We start from the raw sequence: 19,368 nt of genomic DNA on the forward strand, positions 1-19,368 counted from the left end.
GACTAGAAAGATAAGGGTGCCCATCGGAAATGTAGAGTGCAACCCATCTATGCCAGGTGAAAAGGGATAATAGAGTTCTTATTCACCAGACACTGTAGTGGGGAGCTGATCAAGGGAGTGTCAACCATGGGTCCCAGCTGCAGCCATGAATTGATAAGAGGAACCGAGTGACGTTGTGTCATGGGGGGCAGGGAATTTTCACTGGCACCTATGCAGTTGCTGCTGAGGGTATCTACTGAGAGAGGGTTGACTCTGGGGCAGAAAAGGAGTTTGGAAGTTTTTTAAGCTGAAGACTTGGAGTTAAAAAAAATCCTTTTTCTACCTGGGCTCTCCATAGAACAACCTAGTTGTATTAGAAGAAAGTTCTGTAAATGGCTACTGCAGGGAAGGTGGGCAAATATTTCAAGGTCATACAACAGCCCTCACTTTGGAGACTACTGCTTTAAGCAATGATATTTCTTCTCCCTACTGCTAACCTATATTCCTTCTTTTCTTTCTTTCTCTTTTTAAAATGTTTTTACTGATATCTTTTTTATCACCTCTATCATTTCTTTTAAAAGGCCAAGTGTATAGATGGCAAGGCAGCATGGGTATAGTAGCACTGTCTTCAGTAACAGCTTGCCTAAGAAGCAATCAAGCCTGACCACACTCCAACCCAGTGTAAGGCAGATACTCTCTGGACTGAAGCCACTAGGAAGGAGATATTTTCCATGCTGAGATTTACTCAGACTCAATCAGACTTAGAGCTAGAAGAGTGCTCATCCAATCCTCTCTCTCCAATTTATAGATGAAGAATTGGAGGTGCAGAGACATAGGGAATCTGATGAAGGCCAAAAATTCAATTCAATAAGCACTTACTAAATGTCTACTATATTATTAAAGATTGAGAGCTGAACAAGGCTTTAGTGGTAATTGTCTAACCTCTTTATTTTACAGATGAGGAAACAGACTTAGTTAAATGATTTGCCCAAGGTAGCTGTGGTGATAAGAAGAAAAAACCATCCCTGCCCTCAAGAGGCTTATATTCTAATTGGGGGAGAAAAGAAAAGGGAATATAGAGACAGCATAGCCATGAAGATGGTCAGATAACATGATTAGTACTCTAGCACTTTTTCCATTATATCTCACTGGATGTCCCTCGAGGTTCAAATCTCCTTTGCCCCTATGGTGAGTGGCAAATGGTGGGAATCCATCTCAAACAAAAATATCAACCACTGAAATGGGCATGGGAATTTTCATAGCACCAAGGATGGCAACAGGAAACAGATGCAGATTGTGTTGCATGTTCTAATAACTTCCAAGAAAGATGCAAAGGTGGTTGGTGGGAATAAAGTGTTAAGTTAAAAAGCTAGGTTTTGGAAAAGTTTAATAGTCAAAGTTATCTTGCATGGACTGAAATTGGTTATGCTTTTTATTTTTCATTAAATTTTTTTTTTCTTGGAGGGGGGGGAAGGCAAGACAATTGGGGATATGTGACTTGCCCAAGGTCACACAGCTAGTAAGTGTCAAGTGTCTGTGGCCTTTTTAACTGAGGTCTTCCTGACTCCAGGGCTGGTGCTCTATTCACTGTGTCACCTAACTGCCCCTTTATTTTCCCTCCCCCAAATCCCTCCCCAGAAGGCCACAATAAAGTTTAGATTTATTTTTTATTTTATTTTATTTTAAAGCAATCGGGGGTAAGTAACTTGCTCAAGGTTATGTGGCCAGTTATTTCTGGGTGTGGTGCTAAGTCTCTCAGCCTGGATTTGATCCCCAGGTCATCCCAACAATGGGGCTGGTGCTCTTACTCACTGAGCCACCTGGCTGCCCCTAAGCAACTGGGGTTAAGTAACTTGCTCAAGGTTACTCGGCCAGGTGTTTCTGGGTGGGTGCTAAGTCTCTCAGCCTGGATTTGATCCCCAGGTCATCCCAACACTAGAGCCAGTGCTCTTACTCCCTGTGCTACCTGGCCACCCCTATTTTTTATTTTTAAGAGGCACAATTTTTACCAAGCACCCACACTCAAATAACAGCTACTAGCTCAACATAATGGACTACCTGACTGCCTTCCTACCTGAGGTTTCCAAGGTTACCTTTTGAAGGAGGAGTCTCACAATCAGTCAAGGCCCAGGTCTGCTGATCTTGCTGCCCTGAGTTACCTGCTTGACAAATCCTTTTTCAGCCATGGCTCAGCATTTCTGCTTCCTGGCACTCCAGGGAAGCCAGATGTTAGGGGCAGCAACATGTGTAAAATATCAAGAAACTCCATGGGGGAGAAGGAATCTAAGATAATCAACCATTTCCCTTTCCCTTATCAGGCTGTCCTCTTAGCCTAATCATTGCCAAACCCCTTCCCTTTAGCTTCCATGACTATTTGCACCATTTCCACCAAACCCAAAGCTGTAAAAAGTGCCTAGCTGAGCTATGTGCCTCATAATTGCTGGCAGAATAGAATTTACAAACAGGCTTCCCCTTCTTCTTTAGGCCATTGAGCTAACCAACAAAGCTTGGCCATCATCACATCATCTTACTATTGTCAGTCCAGGAAGATAAGGGCCCCCAGCTGCTTTTCTTAAGGCAAATGCCTTAAGGAAGAACATACATCCATGCATACACTGGAAAGAGAAATTCTTATACAAGGAAATCCACCCACAAGATTCTTTCAAAATAAAACAATAACCAGGTTTCAACTTCTGGGAACACAATACCCAACCAACAAGGAATGTCCAAAAGATCTTGTTCTACATCTATTACCCCAACAAATGAAACCACGACCTTTAGGGAAAGGAAGACTTGCTTCAGAGTGCATTCCTCATTTATCTGTTTTCCAGGGTAGCCGTTCTCTCAAGTTTAGTAAACCAGCACCTCTTCAACTTGGCTGGGTTGGGCTTGTGCCTTGCATGTGTCAAATCTCTGCTGACACTTCTGGGGTTGAAGCCTGCTCCTATGAGGGCCATCCTAGCAGCTGTAGAGTTACAAGGTACATGAGGATGAATCAGAGCACGGGGGAAGTGGGATTACGTTGGTGGAAGGTGCCATCTCCCTCCGTTCGGCTCTGTAATTACTACATGGACGTAGGCAGCTGATTGTAGCAGCAGCATCAGTGAGGGGGAGGCTGACAGCTCTGCCACCATCTCATTAAGCACAATCTTTCCAAGGAGAGCACAGTTTTTTGTAAAATAATTATGAAAGGCTTCCTTATCATGATGCCTCAAAGAAAACCTTTGGGGGTAAGTTATGGACCAGGGAGGAAGAAGGCCATTTTTGGTTCAGTGCATCCAAGCACAAGAAGACAGAAGTCCATACCAGAGGCTACTGAAACTCAAGCAACTTTTCCAATTGTTATTGCTGCTCCAGCAGGACTATCAGTAAGACAGCTATGCCAAACTTAAGTGGTAGCAGGCAGCAAGTACCAGCCCTTCCACCCACACCATTCCTAGGCATGACTATGCAACTGCTGCCACTGGAAAGGCTGGGTTTCATTAACCAAAGGGAAGTTGCAAGCATAGCCGCACCCTCCTTCAGCTGCAGAAGGAGGGAATCTCCTACCCTCCCATTCCAGAGCCCTGTCCAGCCCCCAGAAATTAACATTCTGTCAATATGACTCCCACAACGCGCTCAGTATGGAAAAAAGTCAATGCCCTCAAGGGATATCATTCCAAAAAGACACAGGAGACGCAACACAGACCCGGACAAAGGGAAAAGGCATATTATTGCTGAGTTGTTGGAGCATATTTTCTATAATTAGACTTAGTTGAAACACACACATGCCTCTTTCCATTCTAGAATATATGTGTGTATATATATATATACACACATACATACATACATACATACATACATACATACATACATACACACCCATAGATCTTTGAGGACCAGTTTCAATCAATTCTGTCCAGCTCTGGACCCCTGCTCAAAATTAAATTCTCCACGAGAAGATAGAAGCAATCCAAACCAACTTAAAAACCCTTGCCTATCCAAAAATTCTGCATGGAAAACTGACTTCCTCAAGTTATAGGTAGCTTCCCTTTTGTATTCAGACATATTATCTAATAGAATTGCCTGTATTCAAAACGTTATCATGTAGGGTACTGTCAGGGCAGCAACACACTATCCTCTAGTCCAAATGAGTCATCTGTCTTTTGGGAGATACAGAGTGCTAGGTACCTAACAGGACAAGATGAGATCAGCAGTCACTATAATGAATAAATTGTCTTTTCTGCTTCAAGCACCAGCCAAAGCATCATCGAATTAATCCTGTCCAGCCTCTAGTTCTTAGAAACAGAAGAATCTGCTAAAAGCTAGAGAGAGGGCAAAAAAAGTAATACATTTTATGGCAAGGGGAAAGGAATTGAAGTATCAATCTGTCCTTAACCCCAAATCCAAATGTCATCCAAGATAGCAATCTTCCATTCTACCTAGAAACTCACTGCCTCAGAGAAACACATACCTGCAAGTCTCTCTGCTCCTACAAATAGGAGTTTCTAATTACCTGGTATATATTTACCTCTAAGCATTTCAGTAGTTTCCAAGTAAAAATTTCATGAAACCATGCCCATTTTGGTCAGGCCTCTGCTTGAAGTCAACCATTACACACATCTGCACTGCAATGCTGAGTAAAGTTTAAGGCTGAGGTCAGCAGTAAAGTGATGGTCCCTTTGCTACCCAGACATCTCCATAATATCTATACCTTCAGAAAGCAAAGTTGAATGAATGTATGTTTAAGGGATTGGGGGGGGGGGAGAAATCTGTCATAAGATCATAGAATCAGAGCTAAAGGGGTCCTTAGAGGTCATTGTCTAATGCCCTTTTTCCCAGAGAAGTTAAGAGATTTATTTGCCCATGGTCACACAAACAGTGGGATGCAAACTTTGGTCCTATGCCTCCAAATTCAGCAATCTTTCCACTACTCCAAGCTCAGCTCAAAAGAGGCAAACTGTCACTTCATATATAGTTATCCTGAGGAATTTCCACAAAGTTAACATACTCACCACCAACCCCAAAATAGATTCAGCCTATAGGCTAGAGTTGCACATAGAGGACAAACTCAAATTTACCCCAAGAACAAACCAAAGATACAACCAGTCTAACCCAGATCCTGCCCATCTGTGGTCAGAGACACTCATGTGCAGTTGGCATATTCAGAGTAACAAATACATTTACCTGAGGCAAGAGCTGGCCATTATTCCAGAAATGGCAACACTTTCCACAAGTAATCTCAAAGGCACATTACCAACACTAATGCCTCAGATCATAGCAAAGCAGGTCAGAGACAGGGAAAGCAGCTTCTCAAACTCTGGCATGACAAGATGAAATGCCATACCCAAAGTCATCTGAGTCCATATACCCAAGAACAAATTTCAACAAGCATTTAGTACCAACCATGTGCAACTTTGATGTATCCATGATCACATCAGTTTGAGCATCCCTTCTACCAGGACAGAAATAAACGCATATGTGCCTTCTCATCCTGTGTGATTTTTATCCATGTCTCTACATTAATTCTCCATAATTCAGTCATTTTCTAGTCATGTCAGATTCTTCGTGACTCCATTTGGGGTTTCTCTGGCAAATCTAGTGGAATGGTTTGCCATTTCCTTCTCCAGTTCAGTTTACAGATTAGGAAAGTGAGGCAAATAGAGTTAAGTGACTTGCCCAGGGTCATACAGGTGCTAAGTATCTGATTTGTCAGATTTGAACTCAAGGAGGTGAGTCTACCTGATTCCAGGCCTGGTACTCTATCCACTGCACCACCTACCTACCCTAAAGTATCCATAAATCATCTACCAAATGCATTAGAGGCCTTCCTCTTGTTCTTTTAACCTCCCTGTGGTTCTCTGACTCCAAATCCAGCAGCCTCCCCCACACTATGCTGATGAAGCACAGGTCAGAGAAGCAGGTATCTATTACCTCTCCAGTCACTCACACAGGACTTAACACACCTTTCGAGAGAAACTATACTCAGCTCCCAAGGAACAAAATGCTCCAAGACACCCAGTTGTCCTAAGGCATTTTTCACAAAGTCAACATACCCACCAATAGCTGCAGTAGTCTAGTTAAGTCTAGAAGTATTCTGGTTAAAAGTACCAGAGGAAGGCCTCCAATAGTTAGCAGTGTAGTACTAAATCTGACAGTGTATCATCCCTCACTATTATTAAATGACCAGCTCAATTACCTTTTCCAGTTATATGTGTGTGTATACATATACATATATATATACATATACACATATATATATCCTTAATATGTCCTTGGCATGCTGATTTCCACAAAAGTCATAACTGCTAATAATCTACAGTCTACTTACAGTTTGTCATTGTCTTTTGGGTCACCTACAGTTTGATTCTTCTGAGAGTGTGAAGCTCTACAATTATGAGCCAGAAGGGTATGAGATAGGTCTTGTGGCAAGGAACAGCTTGAGATTATCAAATGTGTTGTGCAATTTTCCAAATTCAATTCAGCTCATCTCTCCCTCTTGTTTGATTCTGAGGTAAAATGCAGTATCCATTTACAGTAACCACCCAAGTTTTTATAGATGTACATACATACACACATGCTCTCTCTGTCTCTCTCTCTCTCACACACACACACACAGAGGCTAATTCAGTGAACTGACTTTTACACTGAATGTTGTAATCTAAGCAAGGTGCATATTAACTACTTTACTTTTCCAGTGTAGGTAAAGAACCTGATTATCAGCACAAAATCATTTGTAAATGGAATGGTCTGGAAGACTTCACCTTTGGTAAAGAATCCCTCTCCTACTTGGGCTCTGTGCAGAACAATCTGTCAGACAGTCTCCTCAGCACAGCTCCTTGTTTTAGGCTTGGAAGTTGGGATAAATGGAATTAATAGCAAATCAATGAACAACAGTGTCTCCAATAGACTAATCTTAATATTGCAATAGATATCTTGCTTAGAGCCTTTAAAACTGCATTTTGTTCAGCCAAGCAAAATATTTTTTTGAAATGAACAGCTGCAACAGGATCTCACTTTCTATACCTCTCTATCAATTACATGATTGAAGATGTAACCTACTATAGAAAACTACAGAGGGAAACTTGGTTGTTTCTTTCTCATATTTTCCTCAGGGATGTCCCTGTGCTCAAATATTTTATATACATGAGAAAGTAGGCATACAGGTACAACAGTGGTTGATGTCTTTTTGATCACTTTTTATTTTTGCTCACTGTCCATTTGTTATCTTTTCTATTCTTTTGAAATCTTTCCCCATTTAAAACATCTTGGAAACCAATCCTCTGATGCCTTCAAAATTCTGTCTCCTCCAGGACATACTTCTTCAGTGTGGTTTTGATCAGGTCTAGCCACTCTTCCTAACTTCACCTGATGTGTCCTGACACTTTCTCATCATGAGGCAGTTTAGCCCACATGTGGTGCTTAATATGCCATCATCTATTAGAACAAACCATTATGGAAAGCAAATCGATTCCTTTTTTTTGCCTCTGTTTGTTGCCTCTTCATGGTCTCATCTATAAATGCTCTCTGGATGACCTGGTTTAGCTGGATCTCACACCAAGCTCTCTAGCTCTCGGCAGGCTAATTTTCTCCTCAACTGTTTTTTCACTGTTTCTAATCTCCCCTCTATAATCTTTTGCAAATTAGCTAGTACTGGTGCCCTTGGCTGCCATGTCTCTGCTTGGCAAGGAGATAAAGTGTTTACTGGCTGGGGAAGGTTTTTCAGCTCTCAGCATCTTCGTTGTTTTGCACTGAGGTTCAACTTACTTAAAAAATTGTGAGTCGAGTTTTTATTTCCCCCCCCCCCCCATTTTTCATTTTTTAAGTGGACAACTCATATAACCAGGTCAGGTTGGAGCTACTCTCATCATAGAGAGTGACTTCTCATCTTTTTCCCTTCTTCTGATTTGCTATTAATTCTGCCCTTAGACCTCACCAGTCAATAGATCACTGACTATAGTTGTTTCAGGTCTATTAGGAAGTAGTAATTTTCATTCATAGAAATATTATTCAGGTCTCACTTCATCTAGTGCCTTCCCACTCTGTCCTTGGAGGAAAAATACACCATATAAAAAATGTGTTGTGGCTTCTCAGTGATCTGCAAGGCTTTGGACTATCCTTTCTCAATCCTGAGTTACATCTTCCAATAGTTTTTGTTGTCCTCCACATTGCCCATCTTCATGTTGCCCCTAAGTAGGCACACCAGCTTAGCCTGCAGGATCTCAGTCAGGTTTTTCATAGAAAATCCCAACTTCAACCACTGCAATAAGATGCTGGCATATAAGCCACACAATTCTTTGTTCGCCGATGTTCATCATCGGCATGGAGAGGTGAGATGACCAAACATCTTGTGAAATAATGTTTCTTGCTACTTTAGGGGGTAACTGTCAACTCATTTTATTCACCCTTCCAAGGAGAATTTATTCACTGTCTTTTCATTTGGTCCCAATTTTATTTTCATCGTGGTTCATTTTCTCTATGGTGGTATCTTAATTTGTTGGTCTTTTGGACAAAGGACACACATAAAAATAACCAAAAGCTAAATTAAGGTTTGTTCTGATGTAGAGTTCATTGTTCTTCAATGTAAAAATGTGCTAATAAGATGATTTAATTTACTAGGGTTGAATGTAAACAATGTTGTAGGTGTCAAAGGTTTACACTGAGTTTATACTGTCACTCATGTTGTCGCCCATTGCTAAGATCCATGCTCTGCCCCATATCCCACCATTCTGCTACCATCATTGCTAAATATGAAATAAGCCACAAACTAAGGGTTATTTTGCAGTTTAGTCCAATGACGCATTATAGTATGGGGAAACCATAGTTTCTCAAAGGCTAAGCCATTACTACAAGTTCTAACAGCTTCTATCAAATAAGAAAGGTTTTAAGTATGGGCCTAATGATGCATAAACTATATCTATTAGCGAAGGGTCAATCTTGCTTAGTATAGAAACAAGAAGGTTCATTTGTTCAGTCATTTTCACTACTGGCCAACTCTTCGTGACTCTATTTGGAGTTGTCTTGGCAAAGATACTGGAGTGGTTTGCCATTTCCTTCTCAGTTCATTTTACAGATGAGGAAACTGAGACAAACAGGGTTTACAGCTAGTAAGTGTCTGATCTTTTGGATTTGAACTCAGAGAGATGAGTCTTTCTGACTCCAGGTCCAGCACTCAATCCACTGTACCACCTAGCTGCCTCAAGAAGGTTGACCACTAAGTGATTAAGTTTTTGTTTTGTTTCAAAGCACATCGATCTACAATATAGAAACAGAGGATGAGATCATTAGATCATGGATCTAGGGCCAAGAAAGGACCTCAGAAAGCAACTAGTTTAACACCCTTAATTTTACAGCTGTCCCTGTCCTTAGGGACCACCTAACCTAATTGGGAAGGCAGGGAGAAGGAAGGAGATAAGACAAAAGCACCAATAATTATAATTTAATAAGTACAAATTCTATGATAAATTTGAGGAAGAGATTACTTTCACCTGAGGGCTCAGAGGTGATTTCATGGAATAAGTACCATCTGAGTGGGCCCTTGAAGTGAAGGATCTTAAAAGGCAGAAAGGGTACAGAGGCAGAAAGAGAGACTTCAGGTTCTTGGCAATGGGCAGGAACATGAGTAACAGTATAAACTCAGATCCTTTGACACCTGCAACATTGTTTGCATTCAACCCTGGTAAATTAAATCATCTTATTAGCACACTTTTACACTGGAGAACAACGAACTCTACATCAGAACAAACTGAATCAACAAACTTCTATTTTTAATCTGTACCCAGATAGACCATTTCTGGCTTCAGCAAACTGACTGAAGAAGAAGGCAGGATGAATGCAAGCATACTCCTATTTGGCTGAAACATATGGAATATATGAAAGGGAGTGATAACTAATAAAGCTAAAAAAAAAAAAAGTAAGCCAGAGGGCTTTGTACACTACTTAGTTTAGATTTGCCCAGGATCAAAGGACTTTAGTTCCAATGAACCTCAGGTTTTAGGTTGGTTGTTTGGCTGGTTGGTTTTCAAAATCAAAAATCTTAGTTTTTCAGATTCAGAGCCTTCCAATTGACTGGAGAAAGGAGCGGGAATTGTGCTCTCTGTGGGCACCTGGAGGAGAAAGGCAAATGTAGACCCCCTTTTATATTCAATTAATTGCCTAAGGGATGTATCTGCCAAGGGTCAGTCAAGACCCTAACAAAAAGGGTCATGCTTTCCAGTTGCATTTTCTCCTGTTATGCTAGGGAAAAATCAAAACTGCATTTTATTCTCACATGTTTAATCAGAAAGAGCTTGAAAGCGCTTCTCAGCTTTTCCTCTTTGCCAAGGCAAACACACCTCTTAGAAGTCCAGTTGATATGATGCAACAGCCAAAATAAACAGTACAACAGCATTCAAAGGGTCCATTGCACTCACAAAACAAGACAATCACAGGCAGGCACTGAAACAGGCATTTAAAGGAACCAAGGGCTGAGTCAAGAGAAAGAACTGTACAGTAATAGGACTGTGCCTAGAAAACTAAAATTCCCAGATCTCTACACTGTGGGTTGAGTTTATCTATCAAATGCTTCCTTATTTCTTAATCTTCTTGTTCAATTTTTCTCCTTGCTCAAGATGCCAAGTTGTCAAACTCATACCTATATGGTTCATCAACCTCAGCCGCCCCCCCCCCACAAAAAAAAGACAGCAGCATCAGTTTTATAGGATTTAACAATCATGTCCAACAACTGAGCTGTTAAAAAAAAAAAAACAACCTATAAAATCAACCACCCCAATGAACAGTAGTACTGCAGGACTTCTACTAGGTCATACGAGTTTCCAGGATAGAGCACATCTCTTTGACAACTGCAATGTTGCTTGTGTTCAATCTTGGTAAATTATATATCATCTTAATAGCAAACTTTTATATTGGATAGCAATGAACTCCACTTCAGAACAAACAGAATGAAAACCAAACTTGCATTTTTTAATCTCTACCAAGATAGGCCATTTCTGTCTTCAGTAAACTGACCTTACAGAAGGAGGATCTAATATTTTTTCCTGCCACCATTTGACTGGTTTCATTTTACAGTACCAAATAAATTGTGGTTCCATGTTTTAAGCATACAGTGCTGTAACAGCTAATATTTGAACATAAGAACACATAGATTATAAGCATTTTATTAGGGCCTATCACAGGATTCACTAGAGCAGAACTACTTGCTTTACCCTTACAATCCAAACCATGTAAAATGCTTTTAACTGGTTTTAGTTCACCGGCAAAGAAAAAAAAAAAAGAGGAAGACAATTCTGACACTTCTCCATTCCCCCCGCCCCCACTAATAACCAAATCACAATAGCAGGCAGAGCTAATCACTAATGATTTAATAAATTTTCCTTCTCGTAACAGCATCTGCTTTCTCAGAGAAACTATATATATATACACATGAATGTGTTTATACACATATATGTGTATACACAATACACATATATACATTATATGCATGCATGTATACACACATTCAGAGGAGAAAATGATGCTATAAAATCTGTTCCTTCAGTGGGTGTATCCCCTTAATTGATTCTTTCTAAAAAATACCATGGAAATTATGGAAAGGGATAGAAGACTTAACATGTCTCCAAATCTAATTTAGATAGCTACCGTTTTGCATCAGCTTCAAATTTCTCTCCAAATCCTACAGCTACAGTTTTAAGGGTTTTATGAAATAAAAGCTGAATTAGTAAAGTACATTCTGTCCCTTGGACTCTTGCCAAAAAACCAAATGGGCTGTCTCAGGAGTTTCCATGGGATATGGCCCAGAATGAGTTAAGAGGGTTTGCTTCACAGTCCACTGACTCAGAAGGCACAGCCATGGTTGTCTGGCAATTAAAAACTGTTGCTTTGCAGAGTGTGTGCTGCAATTCCACTTAGTGAGCTAGCTGTAAGCCAGTAACTGCAATGTAAATACTGACCATTCTAATCTTACTGACCACTGTTTAACCTTCAGACCTAGCAATGAAGAATGGAATAGCATTATCTTCTAGAATTTACCTAAAATTCATTTTTCTCAGCAAAGCCCTATAGGTTGGATCACCTACTTTTTTTTCCCTAAAAAAAGAAATAATGCTTGAGAAAGGGGGAAATGAACTCTTCTCCAACACATAAAAATGATAAGGATTTCTTCCTGTTTCTGGAACCAACCATTTGTTGGGGAGGTGATGAGTCCAATGGTAGAAGTAATGCCCATCAGTGCTCTGCAGGAACTGAGTTGAGACTGCATTTTAAAAGTCAAAGGATGTGAATCTGACTTTTAAAATATTATTGAAGCATAATAAGTCCCCTTCAGCTTTTAAATTATTCCTCCACAATTACACTCACCACCATTACCACCACCAAGTTATATAAGCTAAATAATCTGTCCATTCATCTACCCTACCCACAAAGCAGTTGCTATCCCTTCCCTAACCCAATGGGCTATGTAGTAATTTCCCAAAGCATGAAGCTTTGAAAGAGTTAAATCTCAACTGTAAGTAAAAATACTTGCATAACAGCAGTTGGAAGGCACAGCAAGGTACTAATAAAGACACAGTAACTAAAATCTCAGCCATTTGATAACTGTTATAAGAGTCAGCAGAGAACACGTATAGACTATACAGAGAACTACACTGTAAAGAGAACTACCTCCCTTGATCTTTCCTACAGCTTAATTCTCACTCTGAATGATGTCTCTTATTTTATGTGGTTTTCTAGGCCACACAAATAAAATTTCTATTAGGTTCCATGTTTTGTACTGCCTCTTTATTCACAGAATGGATAATCAATCCATGCTAACTATACAAAATGGTCTGATTTTTTTTCTCCTCTCTGCCAACTTAAAAAAAAACAAAATACCTACTCCACTACACACTAGGAAAAAAAAGAGTTACCAAGGATTTTGTAGAGAAAAGGGAAACAGCCTAAGTGCTTGGTATCATAGCCTCAGAGATTTCATAAAGTCAACCACAGTGCATAGCAAAGATGAAGGCCAAAGAGCCCAATATCAAGGACCGACTTTAAGACTATATCTGTGCCAAAGTGCCACCTGTGACTTTACAGAAACATTAGGAAACACCCCAGTACCCTATCTTGCGTTGAAACCACAGGGAAAAGTCCCCACTAAAGGAACTGGTAGGTAGGTGGTGAGCTCGGGAAATCGTACGAGAGAGGGAGAGAAAATCTCAACCAAAACTGAACTCAATCTGTTTGGAAAAGCACTTGGGAGTGAGTGCCAAGCTTTCCAGGGCAGAGGCTGGAGCCGCACCGAGGGAAAAGCCCCTGGGACATACATCCAACCATTTCCTATCTCTGCACACCTCCCCCCCAACCCAAAGCACCACCCCTTAACCTGTGCCTCCCCGCGAGGCGCGTACCCAGGTCATCCCCAGGCGTGGGTAGGACTAGGCTGGAGCTTTTCCAGCTGGGCACCTCCCAGCTCCGGCAGAAGCTGCCTGCCCGGGTCATGGACGCCCTGGGGGGGGGGGGGGGCGGAAGGGGAGGGGGAGAGCGCAGGAAAAACTTAGAACGGGCAAGCCTCCAGGAGTGGGGGGCTCTCACCAGATTTGGGGCAGGGGGAATTAGAGGAAGAGAGGATTAGAAAGGAAATCCCCAAGCACAGAGTGGCACAGGGTGGCCAGAGTGGGGCACAGAGGAGGGCGCAAAGTGGGACACAAGAGTGGCACCCGTTAAGCTGAGTGGGGCAAAGAGAAGACACAGAGAGGGGCACAAATGGGGGACACAGAAGGGGGCATAGAGTAGGGAGCGGGGCTGGACAGAGGACGCCACGAAAGCAGGCAGCGCGGATCCTGGACACTGCAGGGCGCGCTGTGCCTCGGGGTGCCCAAGGAAGGGCGGGGGGCACGGCAGGACGCGGTAGTCCCCCTCCGGAGGCTGGAGGTGCGGCGGACTCACCTTGTAGACATTTTCCGTCAGTCGGTGCACCTCTTCCGAGCGCGACATGGTCCTGGGTCCGGGCTGCACCATAGACCGGAGCGGGAGCAACAGGGAGATGAGCCCGGAGTGCCGGAAAAAGAAGAGTGGAGCGCGGAGCCACCGCGGCACTTCTTATAGCCTCCCCAGTCCCGCCGCCCCGCGGCTCCGCCTCCTGCCCGCAGCTGCCGCCCGAGCCGCTGCCGAGCCGACACCGCCACGACACCGCCTCTGCCTCCACCGATGACACCGCCCCCTTGCCCAGGGATAGCAGCGCCCCCGGGCCTGCCGGCAGCTCTCCCTCCTCCCCTTCCAGCCGTCGCTAGGCAACGTTCCGCCCCGCCCCCGCACTCAGTGTCTGATTGGTGAAGATCAAGAGGAGGAGAAAACGGGGGAGGGCGTCAGGGGCGGAGACGAACGGGTCGTTCCCGTGCATCGATTGGTCGGGGCATGTGTACTTCTGAAGAGAGGAGGAGGAGGCGGAGGCGTGGAGGAGGCTTTAAGCCCATTGGGAAGAAAGGATGAGGGCCCCTCGATACCAGCCTGCCTGGGGGTGGGGACGGAGGGGGCGGGGTGCAGCAGGAAGAAGGGAGCAGAAGGTGGGGAGGAGGAGTGGGAATGCGGCAACCGCGAGGAGAGGGGAAGGAGGGGCAGGATTGGTGAGTGAAAGAAGCACTTTCCTGGAGCAAGCTGCCCCAGCCCCTGACTTAGCTCGGGGGAGTGGGCTCAGTGGGCTGGAGGGGGCCTCTTCCCTTCTGCCCTCAACTGACGGGCACGGGGAGGTAACCCCGCCGGGGGCCAGCATCCCGCTCGTCCCCAGTGCTGCCCTGTGCTCCCGAAATCACCTGCTTGCTAGACGGTGCGGACCAGACCGGCCTTACCCTCTGGCCCTAATGGCTTTCCTTCTCCCTCTTCTCCCTATTCTGAGTTTAGAGAGAGACTGGCGGGCTGGCATTTGTTCTGTGTAGATCAAGTCAAATCAACAAACATTTATTAAGCACTTGCTGTATGCCTGGCACTGCCCTAAGCCGCGTGGGATACAAACAAAGGCCAAAAAGTCAAATCAGCGAGAGAGAATTTATTAAGCGCTTGCTGTGTGCCAGGCACTTTGTTAATCACTGGAAATGCAAATATAAGCCGAAAGACATCTATCCCTAAGGATAGCTAATATTATAATAGTTAACATTTTAATATAATGCTTTCTATATGCTACACACTGTGGCAAGCACTTTACAGTCTAGTGGGGGAGACAACATGCAAACCATGTACATGAATGTATGATATTGTAAACTGGAGATAGTCTCAGAGTGAAGGCCCCAATTAGCCTTAAGGAGGAATGGAAAAGGCTTCTTGCAGAAGGAGGGGTTTTTTTTTGCTAAGATCTGAAGGAAGTCTGAGAGACTAGGAGAGACAGCATTCCAAGCCTGGAGACTGGCAGTGAAAACTTTAGGAGTCGGGAGATGATAGCTTTATTGTCCTCATTAGTCTTCTCTTCCAGATAAGGTTAATTAAGATAAGAGGCAGGGAACTGTGAAGCAAAGAGTGTGTTATTCTTGCTGCTACTGAGGTGTTCCAGGCTTGGCCTTGGACGGATAGCTTCAGTTTCAGGTTTCAAATAGAAAGGACTGAAAAAAATATGATAAATCTCTGCTATGGAGAAATCAGGAGAATGGGCCCCAGGGAGAGGGCCTGGGAGAGGGAAGAGAAAGCTACTCTAGGATGAAATTTTCTTTCTTTTATTTGAGGGATGGGAGGGAGGGGGGTGATGGTTAGTTACCTTCTGCAGGAACAAGGTCTCTAGTGTATAATTAATAACAACTACTACTACTCACTTATTTCTATAGCGCTTTTAGATTTGCACAGGGCTTTATATATTTGATCCTCACATCAACCCTATGAGTGGGTATTATTATTATTCTTGTTTTTCAGATGTGGAAACTAAGACTGAGACATTAGTTGACTTGCCCAGGGTAACACAGTGTCTCAAGTGGGATTTAAACTCACATCTTCCTGATTCCAAGTTTTACATGCTCTCTTTCCCTGCTAGGCCAAACTGCCTGTGAGGAAAATGTATATAAATTAGACTAAAATGGGAGAATTATTGGCTTTACATTATGAAACACCACATCTGAGTGTTTCCTTTTAATTAATTCCAAAACACTAACTCTGCCAACTCATCCCAGAGGAATTGTTAACCCTAAACAAACTTCAACCTTTCACTTCCTTTTTATCTATTATCTCCTACTCTTTTGATGTCCTTGTACCCACACACATACAGGTCCATTTTAGTTTACTTTATATTTTTTTATAAATTCATATTATTTTGGTATATGTATATATACATATACATAAATATGTATGTATAAGCCTATGTTGGCACACTTTCCTTCTGAGACCAGCTTTTCTCCTTTTTTTCTTTATTGTCCCAACATTTTGAAAGTAATTCTTGTTAGTCATTTCAGCCTGGAGATGAATTCGGAGGTGGGAGTGGGGGCGGGGGAGACAGGGAGGGAAGAAAGGGGGAAGAACAGGTGTTAGGTACAGACGGTGATTTCATTGATGTATAAACTTCCACCAAAGCAAATCATCAGCTGTTCTAGAACTAATAAGAAAGCTTGGTTGGTTTTTTTTTTTGGGGGGGGGGGAGGAGTGTTTTGTGAATTTGCCTGAAACTGAGAAATTAAGTGACTTGATCAGGGTAACACAGCTAGTATATGTTAGAGTTCCAATGACAGCTTTCCTTGCTGAGGTTTTCTGACTGGGAAAAAGGACCTCCAGGGTTAAACTCCACAGCCGCTTGGTCTCTCACCCAACCCTCCCAAAGTGCAAGTATATACAATGCCCTATTGCTTTCTGGCACCACCTTCATGCCTAACCTAAGAAACTCAAAGGGTTTTCACTGGGGCAATTTCAGTCACTGGGCCTACTTTACTCCACCATGACAACTGAACCTGGCAACTGTGGCAGAGTTAGTTGAATTCTAGTCCAGAGAAAGAGTAGGGAAGAACAAGCAGGTGGGTCACTCAGAACCAAACAGTAGCAGGAATGCTTTGTGCTAGTGAAAATGAACTAGTATCACAAAATCTTAGAATTGAAGTGGGGGAAATATATCTGAGGTTATGCTCATAGCAAAGCAAACCAGGAAAATGAAACCTTGCTTTGGGAGGGCAAGACCCACTAGATATAGTCAGATAGAATTGGTGCCCCATGGGAAACTACTGATTCCAACCCTTTCCCACATCTCCACAGGGTGATGCCTAAAAGTGGGGGTGGGGATGGAAAGAGTATACATAGCCAGAGGCTAAATGAAGCAATGGCATGTCCTAGGATGGTGGTGGGGGAGGGGGGGTGAGGAGGAGAGGAAAGGAGTGAAGGGGAGTAATGCAAGGATTTTCTGTGTCTTTCTTTTCCTGCAAGAATGAAACTCTTTCAAATGGCCCCAGTTATAATCATGGGTACCAAGTCCCAAGAATGAAGGATTAAGCCCTAGGAGGGCAGCTATTAACTGTTCATGGATCTTGTTCCACCATTTACTAGCTCAGGCCTACCTAGGAAGGCACCATGTTGTTCTGGTACACCTTCTTTTGAGCAATTCAGAAGACTTTCATCAATATCAACAGAGCCTTTCTCCTCTGCAAATCTGTCAGCAATGACTAAATTCTTCCTGTTTTACACATGGAGAAATTTAAGCTGGAAACTAAGTAGAAGAGACTTGCCCGAGGAGATAGGCATGAAATCAAAGTAAAGTTACTAATTAGTGATGGTGATAAACACTTCCCTGGATCCACAGAGAGGCAGGAGATAATGCTTCATACTAGCAGATTTGGTTGATTGCCTTGATATGTTCCGTGATTTCTCTTTGTTATAAGGAAAGGAGCTGGGGGTGGGGAGAGATTAATTGACAAGTAATGTTTTTCAACAACACAAATTATGCTTTTTTAAAGTAAAGTTTCTGACTTCTTGCCCTGGGAAAATTTGGGAAAATAGGAGGGGGAATCACCATGTTCACATTTGCAACAGGCCCACATTTCCAACTGCTTGTTGGACATTCCCTTCTAGATGACCTACCAATACCTAAAATTCAACCTGTCTAAAACTGAACTACCTTCTCTCTCCCCATCAAAAAACTGCCCCTCCTCCCAACTTCTCTATTTTGTTTAATAATGCCTCCATCCTCCCGAAGACCTTATGGTCATCTTTGACTTCTTTGTATCTAAACCCTCTTCTCCATAGTTCGTTGCCAGGGCTTGTCAAGCTCTACCTGTTTTTGAGTAGCATCTCATGCATCTCATGGAAGTATGTGTGGGAATGGACCTAAAGGGGCCATCCCAGAGAGCATGTGCCAGAACTCCTTTGGAAATTTCCAGGGACAGATATAAATCAGTACTGATTTTTATTTGAAATAGTGAAACAATACCCTCTTTGACCACCAAGCAAGAAGAACCATTTGTTAACTTTTCATTCTTTGAGATCCTTTTAAAAAATTATTTTTAGTTTTTAATATTCCCTTCCATAATTTTTAAATTTTCTCCACCTCCCTCCCCTCCCCCAAAGATGGTATACAATCTGATATAGGCTCTACATATACATTCACATTAAACATATTTTCACATTAATCATGTTATATAGAAGAATTAGAACCAATGGGAAGAACCATGAGAAAGAAAAAATAAAACAAAAAAGGGAGCAAATAGTATGCTTTGATCTACATTCAGACTCCATATTTCTTTCTCTGGAGATGGATGGCATTTCCATCATGAATATTTTGTAATTGTTTTAAGTCCTTGCTTTGCTGAGAAGAGCTAAATCTATCAAAGTTAGTCATTGCACAGTGTGGCTTTGCTGAGAAGAGCTAAATCTATCAAAGTTAGTCATTGCACAGTGTGGCTGTTACTGTGTACAGTGTTCTCCTGGTTCTGCTCATTTTACTCAGCATCAGTTCATATAAGTCTTTCCAGTTTTTCTGAAGTCCTCATCATTTCTTATAGCATGATAGTATTCCATTACATTCACATACCACAACTTGTTCAGTCACTCCCCAATTGATGGGAATCCCTTCAATTTCTAGTTTTTTGGCCACCACAAAAAGAGCTGCTATAAATATTTTTATACATGTCCATCTGGGATCCTTAAAAGAAAATTATTTGCCTTCTTTCCTTTTCTCCTCTTCCCATCTGCAGCATAGCAGAAGATCTTTCATTCTTCCCCCTAGAGGTATGAGGGTTCAGCTCTTCCCCTACACTGGCAGAAATAGTAAATGGCAAGCACATGGCAGTCAAAGTACCTGTAAGCTTAGATGAGTTTTCACTTGGGCCCTGGTACTCTGGTAGCATGCTAGTCTTGTTTTATTTCTTTGACTGATCATAGATGACTGATTATTCATCCTGAGATAGATGGTTCTAGCTTTGGAAGCTATTTTGTAAGTTTGAGAGGTCTAGAAATCCTGGGTCCTCAGTCAGTATGGGGTAG

The 19,368-nt window shown here is 42.4% G+C and overlaps 1 protein-coding gene across 8 annotated transcripts in view; it reads right to left on the reverse strand.

Annotated features, from left to right (window-relative positions):
- Positions 1–19,368, reverse strand: part of BAIAP2 (BAR/IMD domain containing adaptor protein 2) — a 403,422-nt gene that overhangs the window by 163,895 nt on the left and 220,159 nt on the right. For all 8 annotated transcript variants that reach the window (XM_069064100.1, XM_069064101.1, XM_069064105.1 and 5 more), the window contains exon 2: positions 13,882–14,008. In XM_069064100.1, coding sequence (XP_068920201.1) covers positions 13,882–13,953 — 72 coding nt within the window. In that variant the 5' untranslated portion in view covers positions 13,954–14,008. The remainder of the gene's footprint in view (positions 1–13,881; positions 14,009–19,368) is intronic.

The sequence above is a fragment of the Petaurus breviceps genome, unplaced genomic scaffold, assembly GCF_028583685.1.
Source record: "Petaurus breviceps papuanus isolate PSGF00001 unplaced genomic scaffold, PetGlider_PUasm1.0 90617, whole genome shotgun sequence".
Taxonomy (NCBI): Eukaryota; Metazoa; Chordata; class Mammalia; order Diprotodontia; family Petauridae; genus Petaurus; species Petaurus breviceps.